The sequence below is a fragment of the Perna viridis genome, chromosome 14, assembly GCF_037379345.1.
Source record: "Perna viridis isolate PV_CMFRI_1.1 ecotype Kerala chromosome 14, ASM3737934v1, whole genome shotgun sequence".
NCBI lineage: Eukaryota > Metazoa > Mollusca > Bivalvia > Mytilida > Mytilidae > Perna > Perna viridis.
In genome coordinates, this window is record NC_142458.1 from 211,515 (window position 1) to 234,264 (window position 22,750).

Genomic DNA, 22,750 nt, shown 5'->3' on the forward strand with positions numbered 1-22,750 from the left:
ACGCGGGGTATTCGACTCGTCTGCTACGTACCAAGGCATCTCACTTAACTCTCAACTTCTACAAGGGCCAGATCTTATAAATTGTCTCTTGGGCATACTCATCAGGTTTAGAAAAGAAATGATCGCCATAGTCGCAGATATTGAACAAATGTTCCATTCGTTCTTGGTCAACGAGCAAGATCGTGATTACCTCAGGTTTTTGTGGCAACAGCCCCTCTCCGGCAATCGCAATGTATGGTCTTAGACGCATAGGCAGCTTAGCAGAGGAGACACATGGAAGCGATGTTAAGGACTTTATTATCAACCATTTTTACGTTGATGATGGACTGGTGTCTTTTTCAACAGCTGACGAAGCTATCGACTTAGTTTCTAGGACACAGGATGCAATGAAAGTACATGGACAATTAATACTCCATAAATTCGCCTCAAATAGTGGAGAAGTAATGAGCTCATTCAAATCCGAAGACATCGCTAAAGGCTTGGTAAATCTTGACTTTGAAAAGGACACTCTCACTCAGCGTAGTCTAGGACTATTGAGGGATTTAGGCTCAGATACCTTTAAGATCAGTATATCGACAGACGAAAAACCTGCAACTCGTCGAGGCATTCTGTCTGTAGTGAATAGTCTCTTTGACCCTCTTGGGTTCATATCACCTGTCACCATTAGTGGAAAGATAATCTTGAGGAAAATAGTAGCAATTACGGTTGATTGGGACGAACCGTTAACCGAAGATCAACTTCAAGAGTGGTACAAATGGAAGGAAAACTTACATTATCTTGAATCGCTTCAAATTCCAAGAGTAATAGTTCCTTACCTTAGTGAAACCGTAAGTCGAGAGTTACTTACTTATTGTGATGCGTCAGAACTTGCAATTCCTGCTGTTTCATACTTACATGTTACTTATCGGAACAACTCAACCAAAGTTGGATTCGCATTAGGAAAATCCAAAGTCACACCCCGCAGTGGACACACGATACCAAGATTAGAGCTGTGTGCAGCTGTGCTCGCTATAGAGGTTAGTCAGATAGCGATCGATCAATTACAACTCGAACTCGACCAGGTTAAATTCTTCAGTGATAGTCGTGTGGTCTTGGGGTACATAAACAACAATCAGGGACGATTTTTCGTTTACGTCGGAAACCGTGTTGCACACATCAGAAAGCTCAGTGATCCATCTCAGTGGTTTTATGTTCGTAGTGAGGAAAATCCAGCAGATGTTGGAACAAGAGGGATCAACCCAATTGACATGCAACATAGTACTTGGTTATGTGGACCGAAGTTGGCAAATTCTGATCAGGACACTCACCGCCTAATTAATCCGGACGAGGATTCTGAGATTCGTTGTAACAAGGTGACATCAAGGCGGATGTAACAGATCCAGTTCAAGGTTTTAATGATGACTTGTATTCTAGATTTTCTGATTGGGATAGACTTGTAAGATCATTAGTGACGATTCGTAAATTCATAAAGAAACACAAGGATGAGCACTCTGGTAAATGCAATGATATTGATTTGATTCGCAGTACTGAATGTGTTATAATCGTGGACGTTCAAAGGAAGTTCTTTTCTACTGAGATCGAGAATCTGACACTCTCAAAACCAATTGATAAAAACAGCAAAATCTATCAGTTGGACCCGTATTTGAACAAGGATGGACTTTTGTGCGTAGGAGGTCGACTAAGGAAAGCGAGTGGTTTAGAAGGTCAACTCAAACATCCGATCATTCTTCCTGGAAAACATCCAGCAACTACATTGATTGTCCGTAAATTCCACATTGAAGTCAAACATCAAGGACGTCACACGACAGAGGGTCGAGTCAGATCAGCTGGATATTGGATTTTAGGCGGGAAGAAACTTGTTTCGTCAATTATCTTCAAATGTGTCACATGTCGTAAGTTAAGGTCAGAACCGAGTAGTCAGAAAATGTCTGATCTCCCAGAAGAAAGGTTGAGTTATGGGGAGCCACCGTTCTCATACGTAGGTGTGGATATCTTTGGATCTTTCGAAGTAGTAACCCGACGCACACGTGGAGGATCGGCTAATAATAGTAAGAGATGGGGTGCTTTGTTTACATGCTTAACGACTAGAGCGACACACATAGAGGTAGTCGAGGAAATGACTACATTGTCATTTGTCAACGCACTCAGAAGGTTTACATCTATCCGAGGCAGTGTTAAGGTCATTCGTTCTGATAAAGGAACTAACTTTGTGGGTACGGTAAACGAGCTGAGATTGAGTTGCATCAACGTTGATGACACTCACATGCGCAAGTATTTGAACACACAAGGAACGACTTGGATTTTCAATTTTCCCCATTCTTCCCACATGGGAGGAGTGTGGGAAAGAATGATAGCTATTACACGTCGAATATTTGAGTCTATGATGTTGGAATATGGATCACGTAATCTAAGTCATGAGGTTCTTACTACCTTCTTCGCAGAAGCTTCAGCTATAATGAACTCTAGACCACTCATCCCGATATCAACAGATCCAGAAAATCGATACGTTTTATCTCCTTCAATGATACTTACCCAGAAATCACCAGTTCCACCAAGCGTTGTCGATGGAATGGATAATTCTGCAGATGTAGATTATGATATGAAAGTCGATCGTGTTTCATTGTTTCGTAAACAGTGGGAACGTGTTAAGCATCTTTCTGCAATCTTTTGGAAGCGATGGAAAGTGGAATACATAAATACTCTTCAGAAGCGTCGTAGGTGGAATTTATAAGTAGAAAACATAAAATTAGGAGATTTAGTTCTAGTGCGGGACAAAGAATTATCTAGATCAGCTTGGCCTATGGGTCTCATTGTGAAATCAATTCCTAGTGATGATGGATTAGTTCGCAAAGTCGTAGTTCGTGTAGTCGTCAATGGAGAAGCAAAGACATACACGCGTCCAATTCATGAAGTCATTCTTTTGTTGCCAGAATAACTACATTGTCAATCTTTTGTTAATGCCATTTGTCATGTTATATGCCTTTTGACGGTTTATACATTCAAGTTTTGTATTTGTACTTTGAACTATAAGGGTATCAAGTTCAATTTTTGAATTTATTTTTCTTTATCATTTTTTCTTTGATGAAAAACTCATTTTGAGACCAAATTATGGTTATATAGCCTAACTTTTAAATTCACTCTGAATATTGTTATTTTGAAAAGAGTGATATTTTTAATATCAGGCGAGGAGTGTGCTGTATCTTATTTGATACATTTTTATTAAATTTTACTAATTAAGTTTAATTCCAAAAAATGCTTCACACATTATTTAAATTTTGTGCTATATGTTATAATCGAATTTTGTCTTCCGGGTTTTAGTATTTTCATTCGATTATTTACATTTCCTGTTGACATCCACGTGAAATTTTTTGTAGCACTTTGTGCTTTTTTAGCCATAATGGGACACAGTGTAAGTAATCATTTGTTTCTTTATCATATTTGAGTAATGTTTTATCCATTCAACAAGCCCCACCCTTCAAAGTCAACGATAAAGTAGTTTTTCAAAACTTTGAAATTGTCAGAATCAAGGTTGACCGAAAAGTTGGTATGCATTTCCGATCTTGGACCCTTTTGTCCATGATGGTAAAATTTATAAGAAATTATTTTTGAGAAATTTTGAGGTTTATTCTTTATGATAAATTGTTGAAATATATTTGCAAGTGTGTCATGATATTTGGTAGAGTTTATTCCACATAATTCATATAATTATTGATTTTTTATGACATGTTTGTTTAACCTTTATTTGAGTGAAACTTCCTTCACTTTTACATGTATATGTACATATAGATATTTTATGCATTTTTCAACTTGTAAAATAGAGTAGAGTGTTATCCTTATCTGACCATTGCAGGGCTACTTTGCTGCTCATAATTAACCAATCCAAAGTTTGTATGGAATTTCATGACTGCTTACACATACATGTATGTCCAATTACATATAACTGCGAGTTTATTTACAGTAACAAGTCTCATATGCGTCACCAAATTATTGCGTGGTAAGTCTCATATGTGTTCACCAAATTAATAGGTTATCTCGACTAGCATAGATTAGATAAGCTTCTTTGTATAGTGGATATGGAATATTTGCCTACCGAAACCAATCAAAACATGCAATACAAACACATTCACTTCGACATGTTTTTTTTATGATTATAATATTGTACATGTATGTTTTATTGTGCTTTTTCTAATGTTTATAGAGCTTTTGTCATTCATACATGTCACATGGTCTAGATTACATGAGTTTTTTCTCTTTTCTTTTGTAGCTTTTCACCACATACACATACAATTTGAGTACAATAAACTATTCAACAATTGTATTGGTTAGCTATCTGCAAATACATATACATTCAACCGAATACACATGTTAAAGACAGAACACCTTTTAAGGGCTACCTAATATATTTCCAAAAGTAAAAAAATGGCATAAAAAGGGTCCCCTTACTGTAGTTTTGTCCCTTCAAACTAATAAATCGCATGTACCATACATGTATCATCTCCGAATTTCTGAGGGAAAACACTGAAAGCCTTTTTATTAGTCAATGGAAGTATGTTAATTCGAACTTACTATACTAGTAACTTTTCTTCATGTATAAACTACATGTACATGTACCAGGTTGAAATTTGAGCCCAATCCAATAATTTTAATGTGTCGATATGCACAGGCACATAATGTAATACTGACCGAATTGTGTATTATGCTTTTACTGCACGACTCATTTTCAAAGCACAAGCTTGGTACATGTGCTTCTTACAATCATACATGTATGTTAATGTAGGAGGAATAGGGCATATTCTGTAAAGAGCCTTATATTATTTGTTTACATTTTGTTTTGTTTCCATATTACCCAACAATACCGTTAAACAACTCATATACACGTAATCAATGTGTATAGATCTTTTGGAGTCGTGAACACTGCTCACTTTCTGTCCCGTCCATTTTATTAGATCTCTAACTATCATCAATAAAAGCTAAGCCCTGCCCAAGTTCAAATGTATCTCAAAATATCCGCCTTTTGCATATAAAGTATATCAAACTAGCTCGATTCATTATATATATGGGCCGTTATGAGGGAAAAAGCAACATACGTAGATACGTGTAACGGTGGTCAACGATGTACATGTACAACACTATAACGCTCTTGGAAACTTCACCTGCAGCCTACTTTTATCACGGCCTTGATTGTAAACATATTGTGTTTTGTTTTTTTCGTCGGTCCTGATCGCCATACAGTTAAGGAAGCAGTTAGCTGGTGCACGGGGATGCGTCACCAGGTGAGTGAAGGAACTAATGTTTTAGGAAAACGAAGCAAAAGACACATCAAGAAAATGATTCGTGGTAAAATCCATGGTGCATCCGTAAAATCCGTGGAGAGACCAAACCAGCAGATTTCCAAACAGCGTCACTTTTTATGACAGAATCATCGAAATATTTCAAAAACATTCTTAAATTGATAGTTCCAATAAAACTCATAAGGAGAGTAGCCCCGCTTTATACAAGTTTCTAGTTACATGTATGTGCACTAGCACTGATAATTACAAAAGACCCCACATTACTTTTTGAAATTTTTTATGCTGCAATCACATCTTAAATCATTAAAAAACAAATAAATAAGTGAATAAATTCTATTTGCTTCAGAGCTTCAGAGAAACACTTAAATTACAAATTCCTTCACTTAGGCAAATCGGCACATTTTCTGTCCATTCAACGGCGAATGTTACACCTTTTTTTTTTAATCAGTACAGATAGCCGCTTTACGCTGGTTTACTTATAAAGCAAACAATTGTACTAGTATCTTTGTATTTACAAGCCCAGAAGTACTATATTAGAAGTAAGTTGCCGCCAAATTACTCTTTACTCTACATGATAGAACAGTATTTCTGTTTAGTTGAAATTTCCACTGAAATTTCAATCCGTGGTATAAAAGAAAGAAACTGTGCATAGACAGTGTTCAATGTCATACAGAGAATGAATTGGTAAAGCAGTCTCCAGAGGTGGAAAACGAGAGAAACCAACTCCTAGATTCTCGTACCTGAATACTCTTGAGGGAAGTCAATTAGCTCGGAGTGGTGAACTACCAGCTTTTGTGCCATACAAACCAAGAAGAGATATTTACTTAGATGCCAAAGAACATCCATTCAGTCAGAAGGTCGCAGACTCCGAGAACATGCCAGATTTTCATACATAAAACAGCCCTTTTAAGGGCTACCTAATATATTTCAAAAAGATTCTTAAATTGAAAAAAAAAACCAAAGTAAAAAAATGGCATAAAAAGGGTCCCCTTACTGTAGTTTTGTCCCTTCAAACTAATAAATCGCATGTACCATACATGTATCATCTCCGAATTTCTGAGGGAAAACACTGAAAGCCTTTTTATTAGTCAATGGAAGTATGTTAATTCGAACTTACTATACTAGTAACTTTTCTTCATGTATAAACTACATGTACATGTACAAGGTTGAAATTTGAGCCCGATGCATTAATTTTAATGTGTCGATATGCACAGGCACATAATGTAATACTGACCAAATTGTGTATTATGCTTTTACTGCACGACTCATTTTCAAAGCACAAGCTTGGTACATGTGCTTGTTACAATCATACATGTATGTTAATGTAGGAGGAATAGGGCATATTCTGTAAAGAGCCTTATATTATTTGTTTACATTTTGTTTTGTTCCCATATTACCCAACAATACCGTCAAACAACTCATATACACGTAATCAGTGTGTATAGATTTTTGAGTCGTGAACACTGCTCACTTTCTGTCCCTTCCATTTTATTTATTTTTTTATTTTTTTTTTTTACTTACTTACTTTTATTTAGAAAAACACTCAGCCGTAGTTCATGCTACGGAACAGGAGCGAATATATATATACAATTTACAATGGAAACGAAATGAGTAGACAACAGACAATATTTTTAAATACACAAAAACAAAATACACTAATTCATTGTCACACAAATGTATTGAAATTCAAAAGTACATTTAGCCTTATCATCACCGGAAATTATATCACGTGGTTTGTATTTTACAACACGTTTATAAAAGAAAGTCAAACTCTCATATAGGTTTAGCGGATTAATGTGACAATATGTGTACTAGTATACAATTTAAAAAAATATATTTATATATGGGATTACTGTGTGCCTACAAAAGTTTTGCAACTTTTGCGATGAAGATAGAAAGGTTAGTCAATACATTTGTGTTACAATACATTATCATTCCATACAATTTATTAACATTCGGATTGGCTGTATAGTAACCTGGAATATACTTATTTCTAAGTTCGGTTACAAGATCATGATTGCACAAAGCAACATAATGAAACTCATCCCCCAGACCTGTTCGACATAAAGTGCAGACCCGTTCATGTTGTGGTGTTCCGTACCATCTTCCTGTTTCCATAGGAAATTTTATATTACATGTTCGAAGTTTACATATAACTGTTCTGTGATATTTTTTGAGTCTCAGTAAGTATGGCTCGAGACGAAACTCAACTTTAAACTTCGAATAAAAATTTCCTCTGGACGAAACATCAATATCAGAATACCATTTCTGTATGAACTGGTCTTGCAAGATCTGTTTCACAAGAAGTTTAAGAAAATTGATATTAACATTCCCTTGTATATTCCAAATTTCACTATATCCAATATCATCAAAAATTGATTTTATGTAACATATCCATTTGAAAGATCGATCACCGTTTTCATACATATTGAACATAAGATTATACAATTTACCAGATAATTTATCTGTGTTATTTACAAGTTTAAACCAGAAATATATCATTTTAAGCTTGATGCTGATTTCAATAGGATATCGTCCTAACTCTTCATACACCATAAAATTTGGAGTAGATGAACGGAGATTTAGGATTTTCTTGCAAAATTGAAGTTGAATTTTTTCTATATTTGACTTATTTTCAAAGCCCCATATTTCTGAAGAATAGGTTAAAATAGGGGCTACTAATGAGTCAAATAATTTCAATTGCAAATCTATGGGAATACTTATGTTATTTACCTTGTAATAAAGAGCATAAAGAGCTTTTTGTGCCTGCTCTACGAGTTTGTTTCTGGACTTATAAAAATTACCATTATAATTGAATATAAGACCCAGATATGTATACGAATCACATATTTCTATATTCTGCTCAAAAATATTAAAATGTACCCTTCTAGTAGATTTCCGCTTAGAAAAAATTATAATTTTTGTTTTTGAAACGTTCACAGTCAGCTTCCAAGTTGCACAATATTGTTCAAATACATCTAAAGCAGTTTGTAATTCCTCAGGTGTATCCGCAAAAATTACAGTGTCATCTGCATATAGAAGTATAAACAATTTAATATAAAATCCTATATTTTCTAAACTTTTTGTATCTAGATATTGTAAACTTGAAATAGAGTTTTCGGTAAAAAACTCTTCCAGATCGTTTAGATACAAGGCAAACAGAAATGGAGAGAGTTTTTCCCCTTGACGGACCCCTATTTCACATGGGAAATATTCTGTTTTAAGTTCTCCCATTTTAACACATGATTTAATATTAGTGTACATGTTCAAAATGACATTAAACACTTTCCCACTAATATTATTTTTTAATAATTTTTGAAATAATCCAACTCTCCAAACTGTGTCAAAAGCTTTCCTGAAATCAATGAAAGCACAGTACAATTTTTTACCTGATGAAAGATATAGAGAAATGAGGGAGTGAAGAATAAATATATTGTCCTGTGCACTATAACCTTTCCTGAAACCACCTTGAGAGTCAGATATAAGTCGAAATTCATCAGACATCTTATTGAGTCTAGTATTTATCACAGAGGTAAACACTTTACCCAAGTTGGATGTAAGACAAATTGCTCTATAATTATCTAAATCATCCCGATCACCTTTGTTTTTGTATATGGGTTTAATAATTCCAGACAACCAAGTATCAGGTATCAAGCCCGTATCTAAAACAATATTGAACAATTTTACATATATTGGCAACATATTGGCAATAGAACTTTTTATAAATTCATTGACAATGTCATCGTCACCTGACGCTTTACCATTTTTTAAAGATTTAATTGCCAACTTGATTTCATCTTCAGTAATAGGACAATCCAAAATGGCAATCACATCTTCATCAACATTAAAACTATCAGCATCAGGATCAAACTCCGTATCATCGTCATTTTTATTTAACGATTTAAAGTATTCGTACAATTGCTCAATAGTGATTTTATTATGAGCATTTGTTCCTCCTTTTCTTACTCGATTCAAAATTTTCCAAAGTTTTTTTGAATCTTTCTTGGAGGTTAGACGTAAATCTTGTTCGAATCTGTGCTGATAATTTTGGTAACTCGTATTCATTTGCGATTTGTACTGTTTACTCGCATTTTTAAGAGCCTCCCGGTTTTCTCTATTCTTAATAAAACTATACCGATTCCGTGCCTTATGAAATTTTGCACGTGATTCGGCACACTTTTTATCGAACCAAACTTTATGATTTTCTTTTTCGGTACTACGGCGCTTTGGTTTGCCAAATGAAGACAATGCCGATTTTTTAAACAAAGCAGCAATTTGACGGACAACTTCGTTTAAACTATCAACAGACACTTCACCTTGACCCTGTGACCGAATTTCTTCCAATTTTGTTTGTAACTCAGTTAGACATGTGACGTCATTATTAATCGATTCAATAAACCGGTTCTCCTTATTACTCACCCATCTAGGGACATGCGTAGGTGAGTTATAAGGTGGAGGCGTGGGATTTATAGTAACTGTGCGCACTGAAGCATTGAGACAAAACGTAATACAATTATGTACGTCAGAAAATAACGGATCAAAGTCATTCACATTAAAAAAACTAAACAATTCAAAACAATGCGAAGACAATAATACATAGTCAATTAATGAAACATTTTTACAAGTTTTAATACCGACTTGGTTGTCATTTCCTGGTAATCTACCATTACCTATATACAAATTATTTCTTTTACAAAACTCAATCAATTTATACCCAAAATTATTTGGAGCTGACTGATCTGTAGAATACCTTTGTAAAGGAATATTATTTTGTACTAACACCTGATAATCATATACATAAGACAATAGGTCATCATCATCTACAATTTCATCTAATATTTCAAAGAGAGAGTCTTCTGGTATAACCACATCATTCAGAAGCTTAGTTTTAGCATTAAAATCACCAACAAGACAGACATTACAATCTGTTTTACTGTTTAACACCAACATTTCATTTTCTATATCTGTAAATGCTTCATTAGAAGCATACTTAGTATTTTCAGGAGGTATATAAATTCCATCCAATAATAAATTTTTGTCACTACTCAAAATTTCTGATTGGATTTCCACCCACTGAACAAAATCACAATTTGTAATATGAAATTTTAAAAAATCTTTTAGCCCTTCTCGATAAACAATTACAATTCCACCTGATTTCTTTACAAATTTCGACCTATATTTTGAAAAACATAAATAACCTTTTGGCAAATTGCCTTCAATATCATCATAACTATCAGTTTTTGTTTCTACAAAAATTAAAATGTCATTTGTCTTTATTAAATTACAAAATTCTGGACACAACAATTTGGACTTGAGCCCACAGACATTTAAACACGATACGTGTATGTTTTTTAACACATCACTACCAACGTTCACAGTTCGACTCCTGTTAGCGAGTTCCTAGCTACCCCCAGCGGGAGGGGGGATGCAAAAGTCACCACGTTGGTTTCCGGGCTGACCAAAGAATTGCGGAGGTGGTTCCCTGGACACTTGAGTTGGAGGAGGTATAGTAGGTTGTCTACTAGTAGATGGACGTTGATTGTCCATAGGAAATGCCTGTTCATTAAGGGGGTTGTTGAATAACTGGTTCCCAACGTACAGTTTATCCAATACTAGTCGTACATTACGATTACCCTGCTGCTTAAGCTCAATCATTTTCGGGATAAGTTCTTTTCTCCTGTTGCTTATTTCAGTGGGGTATTGTTGGAAAACTGCAACGCCCCTTCTCCCTTTGAGTTTATCAATGGCAGCTGACCTTACCCGTTCATGGTCACTATACTTAGCAAACTTGGCAATAATGTTCCTGGGCTTTCTGTCAACCCTTTGTCTAAGCCTATGAACATTACAGAATTCAATATTTTGAGCATTGTCAATACCAAGTTCAGTATGTATAAAGTTTTTAACAACCTATTAGATCTCTAACTATCATCAATAAAAGCTAAGCCCTGCCCAAGTTCAAATATATCTCAAAATATCCGCCTTTTGCATATAAAGTATATCAAACTAGCTCGATTCATTATATATATGGGCCGTTATGAGGGAAAAAGCAACATATGTAGATGCGTGTCACAGTGGTCAACGATGTACATGTACAACACTATAATGCTCTTGGAAACTTCACCTGCAGCCTGCTTTTATCACGGCCTTGATTGTAAACATATTGTGTTTTGTTTTTTTCGTCGGTCCTGATCGCCATACAGTTAAGGAAGGAGTTAGTTGGTGCACGGGGATGCGTGACCAGGTATGTGAAGGAACTAATGATATAGGAAAACGAAGCAAAAGACACATCAAGATGATGCATGGTACAATCCATGGTGCATCTGTAAAATCCGTGGAGAGACCAAACCAGCAGATTTCCAAACAGCGTCACATTTTATCACAGAATCATCGAAATATTTCAAAAACATTCTTAAATTGATAGTTCTAATAAAACTCATAAGGAGAGTAGCTCCGCTTTATACAAGTTTCTAGTTACATGTATGTGCACCAGCACTGATAATAACAAAAGACCCCACATTACTTGTTGAACTTTTTATGCTGCAATCACATCTTAAATCATTAAAAAACAAATAAATAAGTGAATAAATTCTATTTGCTTCACAGCTTCAGAAACACACTTAAATTACAAATTCCTTCACTTTGGCTAATTGGCACATTTTCTGTCCATTCAACGGCGAATGTTACACCCTTTTCTTTTTGTTTTTTTTATCAGTACATCCGGCGATTCACGATGGTTTACTTATCAAGCAATTAATTGTGCTAGTATCTTTGTATTTACAAGCCCAGAAGTACTATATTAGAAGTAATTTGCCGCCAAAATACTCTTTACTCTACATGATAGAACAGTAATTCTGATTAGTTGAAATTCCCACTGAAATTTCAATCCATGGTATAAAAGAAAGAAACTGTGCATAGACAGTGTTCCATGTCATACAGAGTATGAATTGGTAAAGCAGTCTCCAGGGGTGGAAAATGAGAGAAACCAACTCCTAGATTCTCGTACCTGAATACTCTTGAGGGAAGGCAATTAGCTCGGACTGGTGAACTACCAGCTTTTGTGCCATACAAACCAAGAAGAGATATTTACTTAGATGCCAAAGAACATCCATTCAGTCAGAAGGTCGCAGACTCCGAGAACATGCCAGATTTTCATACATAAAACAGCCCTTTTAAGGGCTACCTAATATATTTCAAAAAGATTCTTAAATTGACAAAAAAAAACCGAAGTAAAAAAATGGCATAAAAAGGATCCCCTTACTGTAGTTATTTCCCTTCAAACTTATAAACTACATGTACCATACATGTATCATCTCCGAATTTCTGAGGGAAAACACCGAGAGCCTTTTTATCAGTCAATGGAAGTATGTAAATTCGAACTTACTATACTTTTAACTTTTCTTTATGTATAAACTACATGTACATGTACAAGGTTGAAATTTGAGCCCGATGCATTAATTTTAATGTGTCGATATGCACAGGCACATAATGTAATACTGACCGAATTGTGTATTATGCTTTTACTGCACGACTCATTTTCAAAGCACAAGCTTGGTACATGTGCTTCTTACAATCATACATGTATGTTAATGTAGGAGGAATAGGGCATATTCAGTAAAGAGCCTTATGTTATTTGTTTACATTTTTTTTTTGTTTCCATATTACCCAACAATACCGTTAAACAACTCATATACACGTAATCAGTGTGTATAGATCTTTTGGAATCGTGAACAATACTCACTTTCTGTCCCTTCCATTTTATTAGATCTCTAACTATCATCAATAAAAGCCAAGCCCTGCCCAAGTTCAAATGTATCTCAAAATATCCGCCTTTTGCATATAAAGTATATCAAACTAGCTCGATTCATTATATATATGGGCCGTTATGAGGGAAAAGGCAACATACGTAGATACGTGTAACGGTGGTCAACGATGTACATGTACAACACTATAACGCTCTTGGAAACTTCACCTGCAGCCTGCTTTTATCACGGCCTTGATTGTAAACATATTGTGTTTTGTTTTTTTCGTCGGTCCTGATCGCCATACAGTTAAGGAAGGAGTTAGTTGGTGCACGGGGATGCGTGACAAGGTGAGTGAAGGAACTCTAATGTTATAGGAAAACGAAGCAAAAGACACATCAAGATGATGCATGGTACAATCCATGGTGCATCTGTAAAATCCGTGGAGAGCCCAAACCAGCAGATTCCCAAACAGCGTCACATTTTATCACAGAATCATCGAAATCTTTCAAAAACATTCTTAAATTGATAGTTCTAATAAAACTCATAAGGAGAGTAGCTCCGCTTTATACAAGTTTCTAGTTACATGTATGTGCACTAGCACTGATAATTACAAAAGACCCCACATTACTTTTTGAACTTTTTATGCTGCAATCACATCTTAAATCACTAAAAAAACAAATAAATAAGTGAATAAATTCTATTTGCTTCAGAGCTTCAGAAAAACACTTAAATTACAAATTCCTTCACTTTGGCTATTCGGCACATTTTCTATCCAATCAACGGCGAATGTTACACCTTTTTTTTTGTTTTTTTTAATCAGTACAACCGGCGATTTACGGTGGTTTACTTATCAAGCAATTAATTGTGCTAGTATATTTGTATTTACAAGCCCAGAAGTACTATATTAGAAGTAAGTTGCCGCCAAAATACTCTATACTCTACATGATAGAACAGTAATTCTGATTAGTTGAAATTCCCACTGAAATTTCAATCCGTGGTATAAAAGAAAGAAACTGTGCATAGACAGTGTTCCATGTCATACAGAGTATGAATTGGTAAAGCAGTCTCCAGAGGTGGAAAATGAGAGAAACCAACTGCTAGATTCTCGTACCTGAATACTCTTGAGGGAAGTCAATTAGCTCGGAGTGGTGAACTACCAGCTTTTGTGCCATACAAACCAAGCAGAGATATTTACTTAGATGCCAAAGAACATCCATTCAGTCAGAAGGTCGCAGACTCCGAGAACATGCCAGATTTTCATACATAAAACAGCCCTTTTAAGGGCTACCTAATATATTTCAAAAAGATTTTTAAATTGAAAAAAAAACAAAGTAAAAAAATGGCATAAAAAGGGTCCCCTTACTGTAGTTTTTTCCCGTCAAACTTATAAACTACATGTACCATACATGTATCATCTCCGCATTTCTGACGGAAAACACCGAGAGCCTTTTTATCAGTCAATGGAAGTATGTAAATTCGAACTTACTATACTTGTAACTTTTCTTTATGTATAAACTACATGTACATGAACAAGGTTGAAATTTGAGCCCGATGCATTAATTTTAATGTGTCGATATGCACAGGCACATAATGTAATACTGACCGAATTGTGTATTATGCTTTTACTGCACGACTCATTTTCAAAGCACAAGCTTGGTACATGTGCTTGTTACAATCATACATGTATGTTAATGTAGGAGGAATAGGGCATATTCTGTAAAGAGCCTTATATTATTTGTTTACATTTTGTTTTGTTTCCATATTACCCAACAATACCGTTAAACAACTCATATACACGTAATCAATGTGTATAGATCTTTTAGAGTTGTGAACACTACTCACTTTCTGTCCCTTCCATTTTATTAGATCTCTAACTATCATCAATAAAAGCCAAGCCCTGCCCAAGTTCAAATGTATCTCAAAATATCCGCCTTTTGCATATAAAGTATATCAAACTAGCTCGATTCATTATATATATGGGCCGTTATGAGGGAAAAAGCAACATACGTAGATACATGTAACGGTGGTCAACGATGTACATGTACAACACTATAACGCTCTTGGAAACTTCACCTGCAGCCTGCTTTCATCACGGCTTTGCTTGTGTTTTGTTTTTTCGTCGGTCCTGATCGCCATACAGTTAAGGAAGGAGTTAGCTGGTGCACGGGGATGCGTGACCAGGTGATTGAAGGAACTCTAATGTTATAGGAAAACGAAGAAAAAGACACATCAAGAAGATGATGCGTGGTAAAATCCATGGTGCATCCGTAAAATCCGTGGAGAGACCAAACCAGCAGATTTCAAAACAGCGTCACTTTTTATGACAGAATCATCGAAATATTTCAAAAACATTCTTAAATTGATAGTTCTAATAAAACTCATAAGGAGAGTAGCCCCGCTTTATACAAGTTTCTAGTTACATGTATGTGCACTAGCACTGATAATTCCAAATGACCCCACATTACTTTTTGAACTTTTTATGCTGCAATCACATCTTAAATCATTAAAAAACAAATAAATAAATGAATAAATTCTATTTGCTTCACAGCTTCAGAGAAACACTTAAATTACAAATTCCTTCACTTTGGCTAATCTGCACATTTTCTGTCCATTCAACGGCGAATGTTACACCTTTTTTTTTTAATCAGTACAGATAGCCGCTTTACGCTGGTTTACTTATAAAGCAAACAATTGTACTAGTATCTTTGTATTTACAAGCCCAGAAGTACTATATTAGAAGTAAGTTGCCGCCAAATTACTCTTTACTCTACATGATAGAACAGTATTTCTGTTTAGTTGAAATTTCCACTGAAATTTCAATCCGTGGTATAAAAGAAAGAAACTGTGCATAGACAGTGTTCAATGTCATACAGAGAATGAATTGGTAAAGCAGTCTCCAGAGGTGGAAAACGAGAGAAACCAACTCCTAGATTCTCGTACCTGAATACTCTTGAGGGAAGTCAATTAGCTCGGAGTGGTGAACTACCAGCTTTTGTGCCATACAAACCAAGAAGAGATATTTACTTAGATGCCAAAGAACATCCATTCAGTCAGAAGGTCGCAGACTCCGAGAACATGCCAGATTTTCATACATAAAACAGCCCTTTTAAGGGCTACCTAATATATTTCAAAACGATTCTTAAATTGAAAAAAAAAGAACCAAAGTAAAAAAAATGGCATAAAAAGGGTCCCCTTACTGTAGTTTTGTCCCTTCAAACTTATAAACTACATGTACCAGACATGTATCATCTCCGATTTTCTGGGGAAAACACCGACTAGGACTGTTTAACGTCATATATATATAATAGCGAAATATGAGATTAAAGCCCAATAAAGAATATAGATAAACGATATTCTGTTTTTCGGAGCAGATTAGCTAAAAAGTCAGCCTCATTAGAGAGAAGGAATAGATCAGCAAATAGAGGAGCACAATTTATTTGCATTGTAATTCCGAACGATTGTTCAAAAACGCGTCCACTACATAGGACGATCCAAAATTACAGCACTTTGCAAACATCTTAGAACTTCTGTATATTTGGAAGATGATTTAGAATTATTTTTAACAAAATATTAGGAATCTCTACCAAGAAATATATATATATGTGTGTATTCAAACAACAATGTATAACGTTTTTAAACAACGATGTATAAAGTCGGGATTTTAACTTAGTATGGGGAATAGACGTACTGAAAGAGATTTTGTAGTACATGTACATTTAACTTGCTCGGCTGAAGTCAATTCATCTACAATGTATTTTTAGATATTATATGTACATGTCCCATTTAATTCGGTGTGCTGCATGACCACACAGATATGCGAGAAAATTACAATAGTTAGTTTTAATTAGATTGCATTTACATGTAATTAGGCAACTACTGCATTTTATAAATAGAATCGATTACTAAGATCAGTAATGGCTATAAATATCTTATGACGTTTGTTATATTTAAAAAGACCTGCCGTTATATTATTGGATGTTTAAAATATATCCGTTATAAATATCAATACACGTCATGGTGATTCCCTATAATGTATATAAACAAATCTACTGAAGTATTTCATCATTACTTTTAAATCAATGAGAAACAGAGAGGGATCATACCGCTAGACAACCGAGCCACCCACCGATGACTAATTCACAGCCACCACACCGTACACACCACCGACGATCGCCCATGAAGCGGTCCTCGCGTCGACATCGTTTTTTCACTCACTCGCCGCACCACCGGGTCTCCCCTAAATGCCGGCCTCAACACGAAGAGAGGGACTTTATGCCGCTCCTCATTGCATGGAGGAATAACCCTCGAATTGGAAAAGAAAAATCATACTTACCAAAAGCAGAAAAGTGTTGAACATGAGCCGTTTAATATGTATATAGGAGAAAATTTCAATGTTTCATTTCATCAAAATTTTTACTTCTGGAAGTACCTCGACAATAAAATTACTGGGGGATTGATTCACTCAGAGTTCATTCCTAACAAACTATTCGCCAACATGATGATTTCTGACTCTGCGCAAAAGATTATGGATGTACCAAACGCGGGAGGGAATTCTGTAATATCAGAAGTATTATCGTTCGAATTCCTCAACAAGACTTTCAAAGCCGAGCTTGTGAAGGTAGGTACCAAAGGTTAAACAAAGAGGGGGTCAACGCTATTATTTATTCATTGTTTTGACACATTTTTCACAGAATTGACAAAATTTTCCAATGAAAGGGGGTTCAACCCATGCAACACCCGACCTGGAAATAGACCCGCCACTGATCTAAATAACTGGTCTATATCCAAAACTCAAACTGTATTGAATTAATTTTGAAATCTTTACGAACGTCACTATAAAAGGGGAGGTTTGACTAACTACAGCCTTATCAAGTTCGAAGACAGAAACTTGTTTGATACATAGCTTCGCTTTTTGTATGCAGGTGTTGTTTAATTTATATAAATATCACTTTCAGCAAGGGTCCCTGTTTTCAGTGAAAGACCGATATATCGCTGTGGATTCCCACTATGGGAAAACCCTTGGATTTAGTCAGTCGTAGGCAAAATTATCTATAGTTTCATTTTTCAGACTGAGATGGAGGTTTCATATTTTCCTGAAGGGGGCTCAATAACAGACTATGTATGCAGAATCTCTGACAAAAAAGTGGGCGTGTCTGTGACACGTGCAATGAAATATCAGGCAGCTTTTACTGAAGAGGATGCCCATCACCTCCTTTCCAAGAAATTAAGAGGTTTGTATTTGTATGGTCATAGTAAATGAGAGTTGGCCATAAGAAGACGACGTACCTTTTAATATTGAAAGAGTGATTGGAAGATTTCTTTGTATAAAATCAGTTTTTTTCACCGTGTTGACGGTTATTATTAGAATATTTATTTTTGCATTCTCGAATCGATATTTTTGTTGTTGTATATGTAAGAGTATAATGTTTAGATCAGGATTCTATGATATGATCAACATATTTTTTTGCCATTCTTCAAAATCAAAATATATACTTTTATCAAGGTTTGAGTCAAATTAGTTTATCAATCCTCTCAAAATCAAATTTATTTCAATACATATGACTTTGTGTATATAATTTTTGTGGATCTGGCTAAATGATTAATTGCGAGTTTTTTCTATGAAGTTGATATATTTATTATGGTTATCTTTCATTTCCTATAAAATATTTTTGTTAACTTTGCTATCTCATTTTAAAGTTGTACTGTTTGAGTTTTGCCTCTTCATAATAATCGATTATGCAAGGGGATCCAGAATACTTTTATTAGGGGAGGGTTCAAAAAAAGAATTTCATGCTAATATTTCGCTCAATTTTGCAAAAAATACGCATCAACGAAATTTTCCAACAAAATTTGGGTGTCCGATTCGCCCCCTGCTTATGCTACTATAATATCATACATTTGTAACTTTGGGTCATTTGTATTGTATAATAAGTTAATACATCAGAAGAGGGTGTCTTAAAAATTAGTTTTCAATGCTTAATTGTTTATAGGTGTTAATCAGTCATCACGAAATACACTGGAGAAATGGAGCAAGCAAATTCTACATATATGGGCGCCAAATAGCCACACAGCCAATGTTATTACCATGGTATACTATCAGCTGCCAGATGACATCCGGTCTAATACAATCGTCATGGTTACCAAGTCATCTCGGTCACCTTTTATTTACAGAAACAAATGAGAAGAAAAAGTTAAAATGGAATCTTAAAACCACTTTGTCTTAATGAAATAAATGTGTAACTGGATGAGCAATAGATAATTGATAGTAGACGTTTATCTATACAACCAGCATAAAACTAGTGATGGAGGTATTTAATTATTAAACCACATTTCTATAAATTATATATATTTTGAATGTTCTTAATTGAGGTATTTCATGTGTATTCTAAAAAAAGTCACTAAAGGTCTTTGAATGCATACATTGAAAGTGACAGCTTTCAGAGTGTAACATTATGTGCTACATGTATTTCCGACGTGTGAATTAATGCAAATCAATTCAAACGCCAGTTGATCTTTTCATTCTCTTTCATGATACTTTCTTAATACAACAAAAGGCATAAGCATCTATAAACAATGAAACAACGTGTCTGTGAATTATAGCCGTGAGGTGTTGTGAGCACTTCTCACCCCTATCCCCCTATAAGTATTTTAACTGAAAGACTTGTCCATTTGGTAAACTCTCTGTCAGCTACCCGGAACGTTGATATCTTCCATAGCATCGATTCATTACTAATACGAAAAGTCGCAGACGGCAATGAATTAAATATCTGCACGTGCAATACTTAGTGATATCATATGCACCATGCACAACTTGAAGGTCCGACTCAAATAAAATCAAACTTGACCGATTAAAACTTTCTTACATGTATGTATAATGCAAAGGAGAACCGAAAACACGCGGAGTGTACATTTTCCTGCATATACGTTCTGTTAGATTACCTTGCATACAAGTACATGTATATGCACGATAAGGAAATTTCAGATAATGGAGTTTTGATAAAAGAATTCGGTTCATTTCATAAAAATATCAATATTGCTTACATGTAAAGGAGAAAGGAGAAAGGAATTGTTTTTTTTTTCAAAACGTACGTGCGCCTCCGTCATTTGCTGGAAATAAAAACAATCGTGAAGTCAAATTCACTGATCAACGTCATAGAAATTGTGTATTCATATTAGTACATGTAATGCCGCTCCCGTTGGGTTCGTTGGTAATTAAGTATTGTTTGCACTGTGTACTTTTTATTTTTATTATTTAATTTGTAGTTTTTAGACTAAGTTCATACCACCCCTATATATCTTTTAATTTTTAATTTATATATAAATGTAAAAAAACCGCTCTAATTTTGTTCTAATATTTGTTTTTATTTTTTCTTAAAACATAAAATAAATATCCGCCATAAATCGCATTTATTTTGATTAATATTTTCTTTCTTTCAAAACAGGAGATTTGATCATTTTTTTATTAATTGATTATTAATTATGGCTAGTCTTAAAAGAAAAGACAGAAGCCCAACAGGCACTTCACCAGAAATGCCTATCAAAAAGGCCAATTTCAACGGCTACAATAAAAAGAAGTTTGAACTGCTTCCCAGAAGAAGAAGCAATAATTCTTAGCTCAAAGGCTAAGAAGTGTATTACCTTGACAGTACAAACTTTGCACTATCTCCTTGTTTTGGCTCTGGGAGATATAAACAAAGAAGCAATATCTATCAACTCTCTCAAAAAGAGTTTCTTGCTACATGTGCCTTCTAAAACTAAAAGATCAAAACTCTTATTTTTAAATAAATTAGGTTCATTTACGGTAAACTTTTCCAAATATGATAAGGATCATAAACATATAGTTCAAACTCGCACCACACTTCAAGGTGATAAAATTAACTCTCATAAAAGCATAATTAAAGTCATTTGGAATCCCATTCAGGTACAATTTTTAAACTTTAAACAGCAAGAAAACTTGTTGAGACAAACTGGAGTTGACATTAAACTTAACATTGGCAGTAATCCAAAATTTATTTTGGCTAGTCTGGATTACAAGCACAAGGATTTGTCTACTATACCATTAGGACACTTTCAAGATTACACGCTCAGCCCCTATAAACCTAATCCAAAATTCTGTACTTCTTGTGCTAAGTTGGGACATTTTAAAAAGGAATGCAACAAGACCAGCCCTACTTGTATTAAATGTGCAGGAAAACATATAACATCTATGCACTAGTCAAATAATAAAATGCACCACTCCTTATTTCAACATGTAAGACCCCTGTAAAAACTACACCACAGGCAGACAGAAAAACATTAAAAGGCAGCTGAAAGCTTATTACAAAGGATAGCACAAAAAAACAATATCTGACCACTGCCAACAGTTAATTACACAGTTACTTGAAATAGACGATTCTGGTATAGACAGATTCCTTGTGCAAGTTTTAGTAACTTTTTTGCAAAACATGGGTGTCAAAATTCAGCTTCAGCAGTAAGCACCTTTGTGCATGCTTTTTTTATTCTATTTTAACAAATTATTTTTAATATAATTTTTTTAATGATCAATGGGTCTAAAAATTCTACTAAAAACAAGGGTAAAAGAAAACAAAAAGGCGGCAGTGTTGCCATATATGTAGCAAAAGATTTAAATTTTACTTAACTATCTCTTAGCACAAATTTTATCGAATCCATTGGTATTGCAGTTAACTGTCAAGATAAAATTATCAATATTATTATTATTTATAGACCCCAGATCAAGATCTTAAATTAGAAGATTATGCAAATGTTATTGATAAGGCTAAAGACAATATTGTCATTGTTGGAGATTTTAATTCCAAATCCTCGTTATGGGGGTCAACATCAACCGATAAAAATGGTAACATTTTAGAAAATCTTATTGAACATAATAGTTTTGAATGACGGTACAGACACACACTGCTGCCATGATGGTTCACTTTCACATATTGATTTAAGCTTAACATCTCCTCTTTTGGCGAACAATTCACCTTTTTATGTGCATTCTGACTCCTTAGGTTCAGATCATTTTCCTATTTTGACCACTTTATATGCCAAACCTATCAAGACAAATATATGCACAGCCAAACGTTGGCAATTTCATAAAGCAGATTGGCAACTTTTTTCAACTTTATGTCAAGATGTCGATCCTAATGACATCATCAGTCAAAACATTGACTTCTTTAATCAAAACTTATGTCAAGCAATTACAAATATAGTAGATGCTGCAATACCAAAAACCAACGGCACTGTTCATGAAAGGGTAAACTGTCCGTGGTGGACTCACGCTAAAAAAAGAAAAACGTAATAAAGAACGTATTTTCAATAAGTCAAAATCCGAAAATGATCACCAAGAATATAAAAAAGAACTTAAGTCGTTTCAAAAACTATAGAAAATGCTAGAAAAGACTATTGGCAAAACTTTTGTTCCAAATTGAACCACAAGTCCAACGTATAACAAGTATGGACTGTGGTTAAGGGCCTAAAAGGTAACAGGATAGCAATATTCCTACACTTCCTGTTGATAACTTTCAAGCAGTTTCCAATAAGGACAAAGCAAATCTTTTGGCTCGCACATTCGCTATCGCATCAAGCGACCAAAACCTTGATCCAGAATTCAAAGTTCACAAGAACAATTTTGAAGCTTCAAATACAATTCATAAGGATAACTGTCATGCTAACAATCAATCAAAATACAATCTACCCTTTAGAATAGAGGAGATG

The 22,750-nt window shown here is 34.8% G+C and overlaps 2 protein-coding genes across 5 annotated transcripts in view; both read left to right on the forward strand.

Moving 5' to 3' along the window:
* The first annotated feature begins 230 nt into the window (after positions 1 to 230).
* On the forward strand, positions 231 to 2,731 carry LOC148597647 (uncharacterized). Its single transcript, XM_088562051.1, has 2 exons — positions 231 to 1,279; positions 1,414 to 2,731. Exons 1-2 carry the CDS (start codon positions 231 to 233, stop codon positions 2,729 to 2,731), a joined length of 2,367 nt encoding a protein of 788 aa, XP_088418177.1.
* A 590-nt stretch (positions 2,732 to 3,321) lies between these two features.
* Positions 3,322 to 22,750, forward strand: part of LOC148597648 (AAC-rich mRNA AAC4 protein-like) — a 30,790-nt gene continuing 11,361 nt past the window's right edge. The window contains exons 1-3 of one of the 4 annotated variants that reach the window (XM_088562315.1): positions 3,322 to 3,409; positions 18,102 to 18,264; positions 19,024 to 19,278. In XM_088562315.1, the coding sequence (XP_088418441.1) occupies positions 3,398 to 3,409; positions 18,102 to 18,264; positions 19,024 to 19,214 (366 nt within the window). In that variant the 5' untranslated portion in view covers positions 3,322 to 3,397 and the 3' untranslated portion in view covers positions 19,215 to 19,278. Of the gene's footprint in view, positions 3,410 to 17,021; positions 17,652 to 18,088; positions 18,265 to 19,023; positions 19,376 to 22,750 lie in introns of those variants that run through there. The other 3 variants (XR_015918730.1, XM_088562314.1, XM_088562316.1) reach the window with 3 other exon arrangements.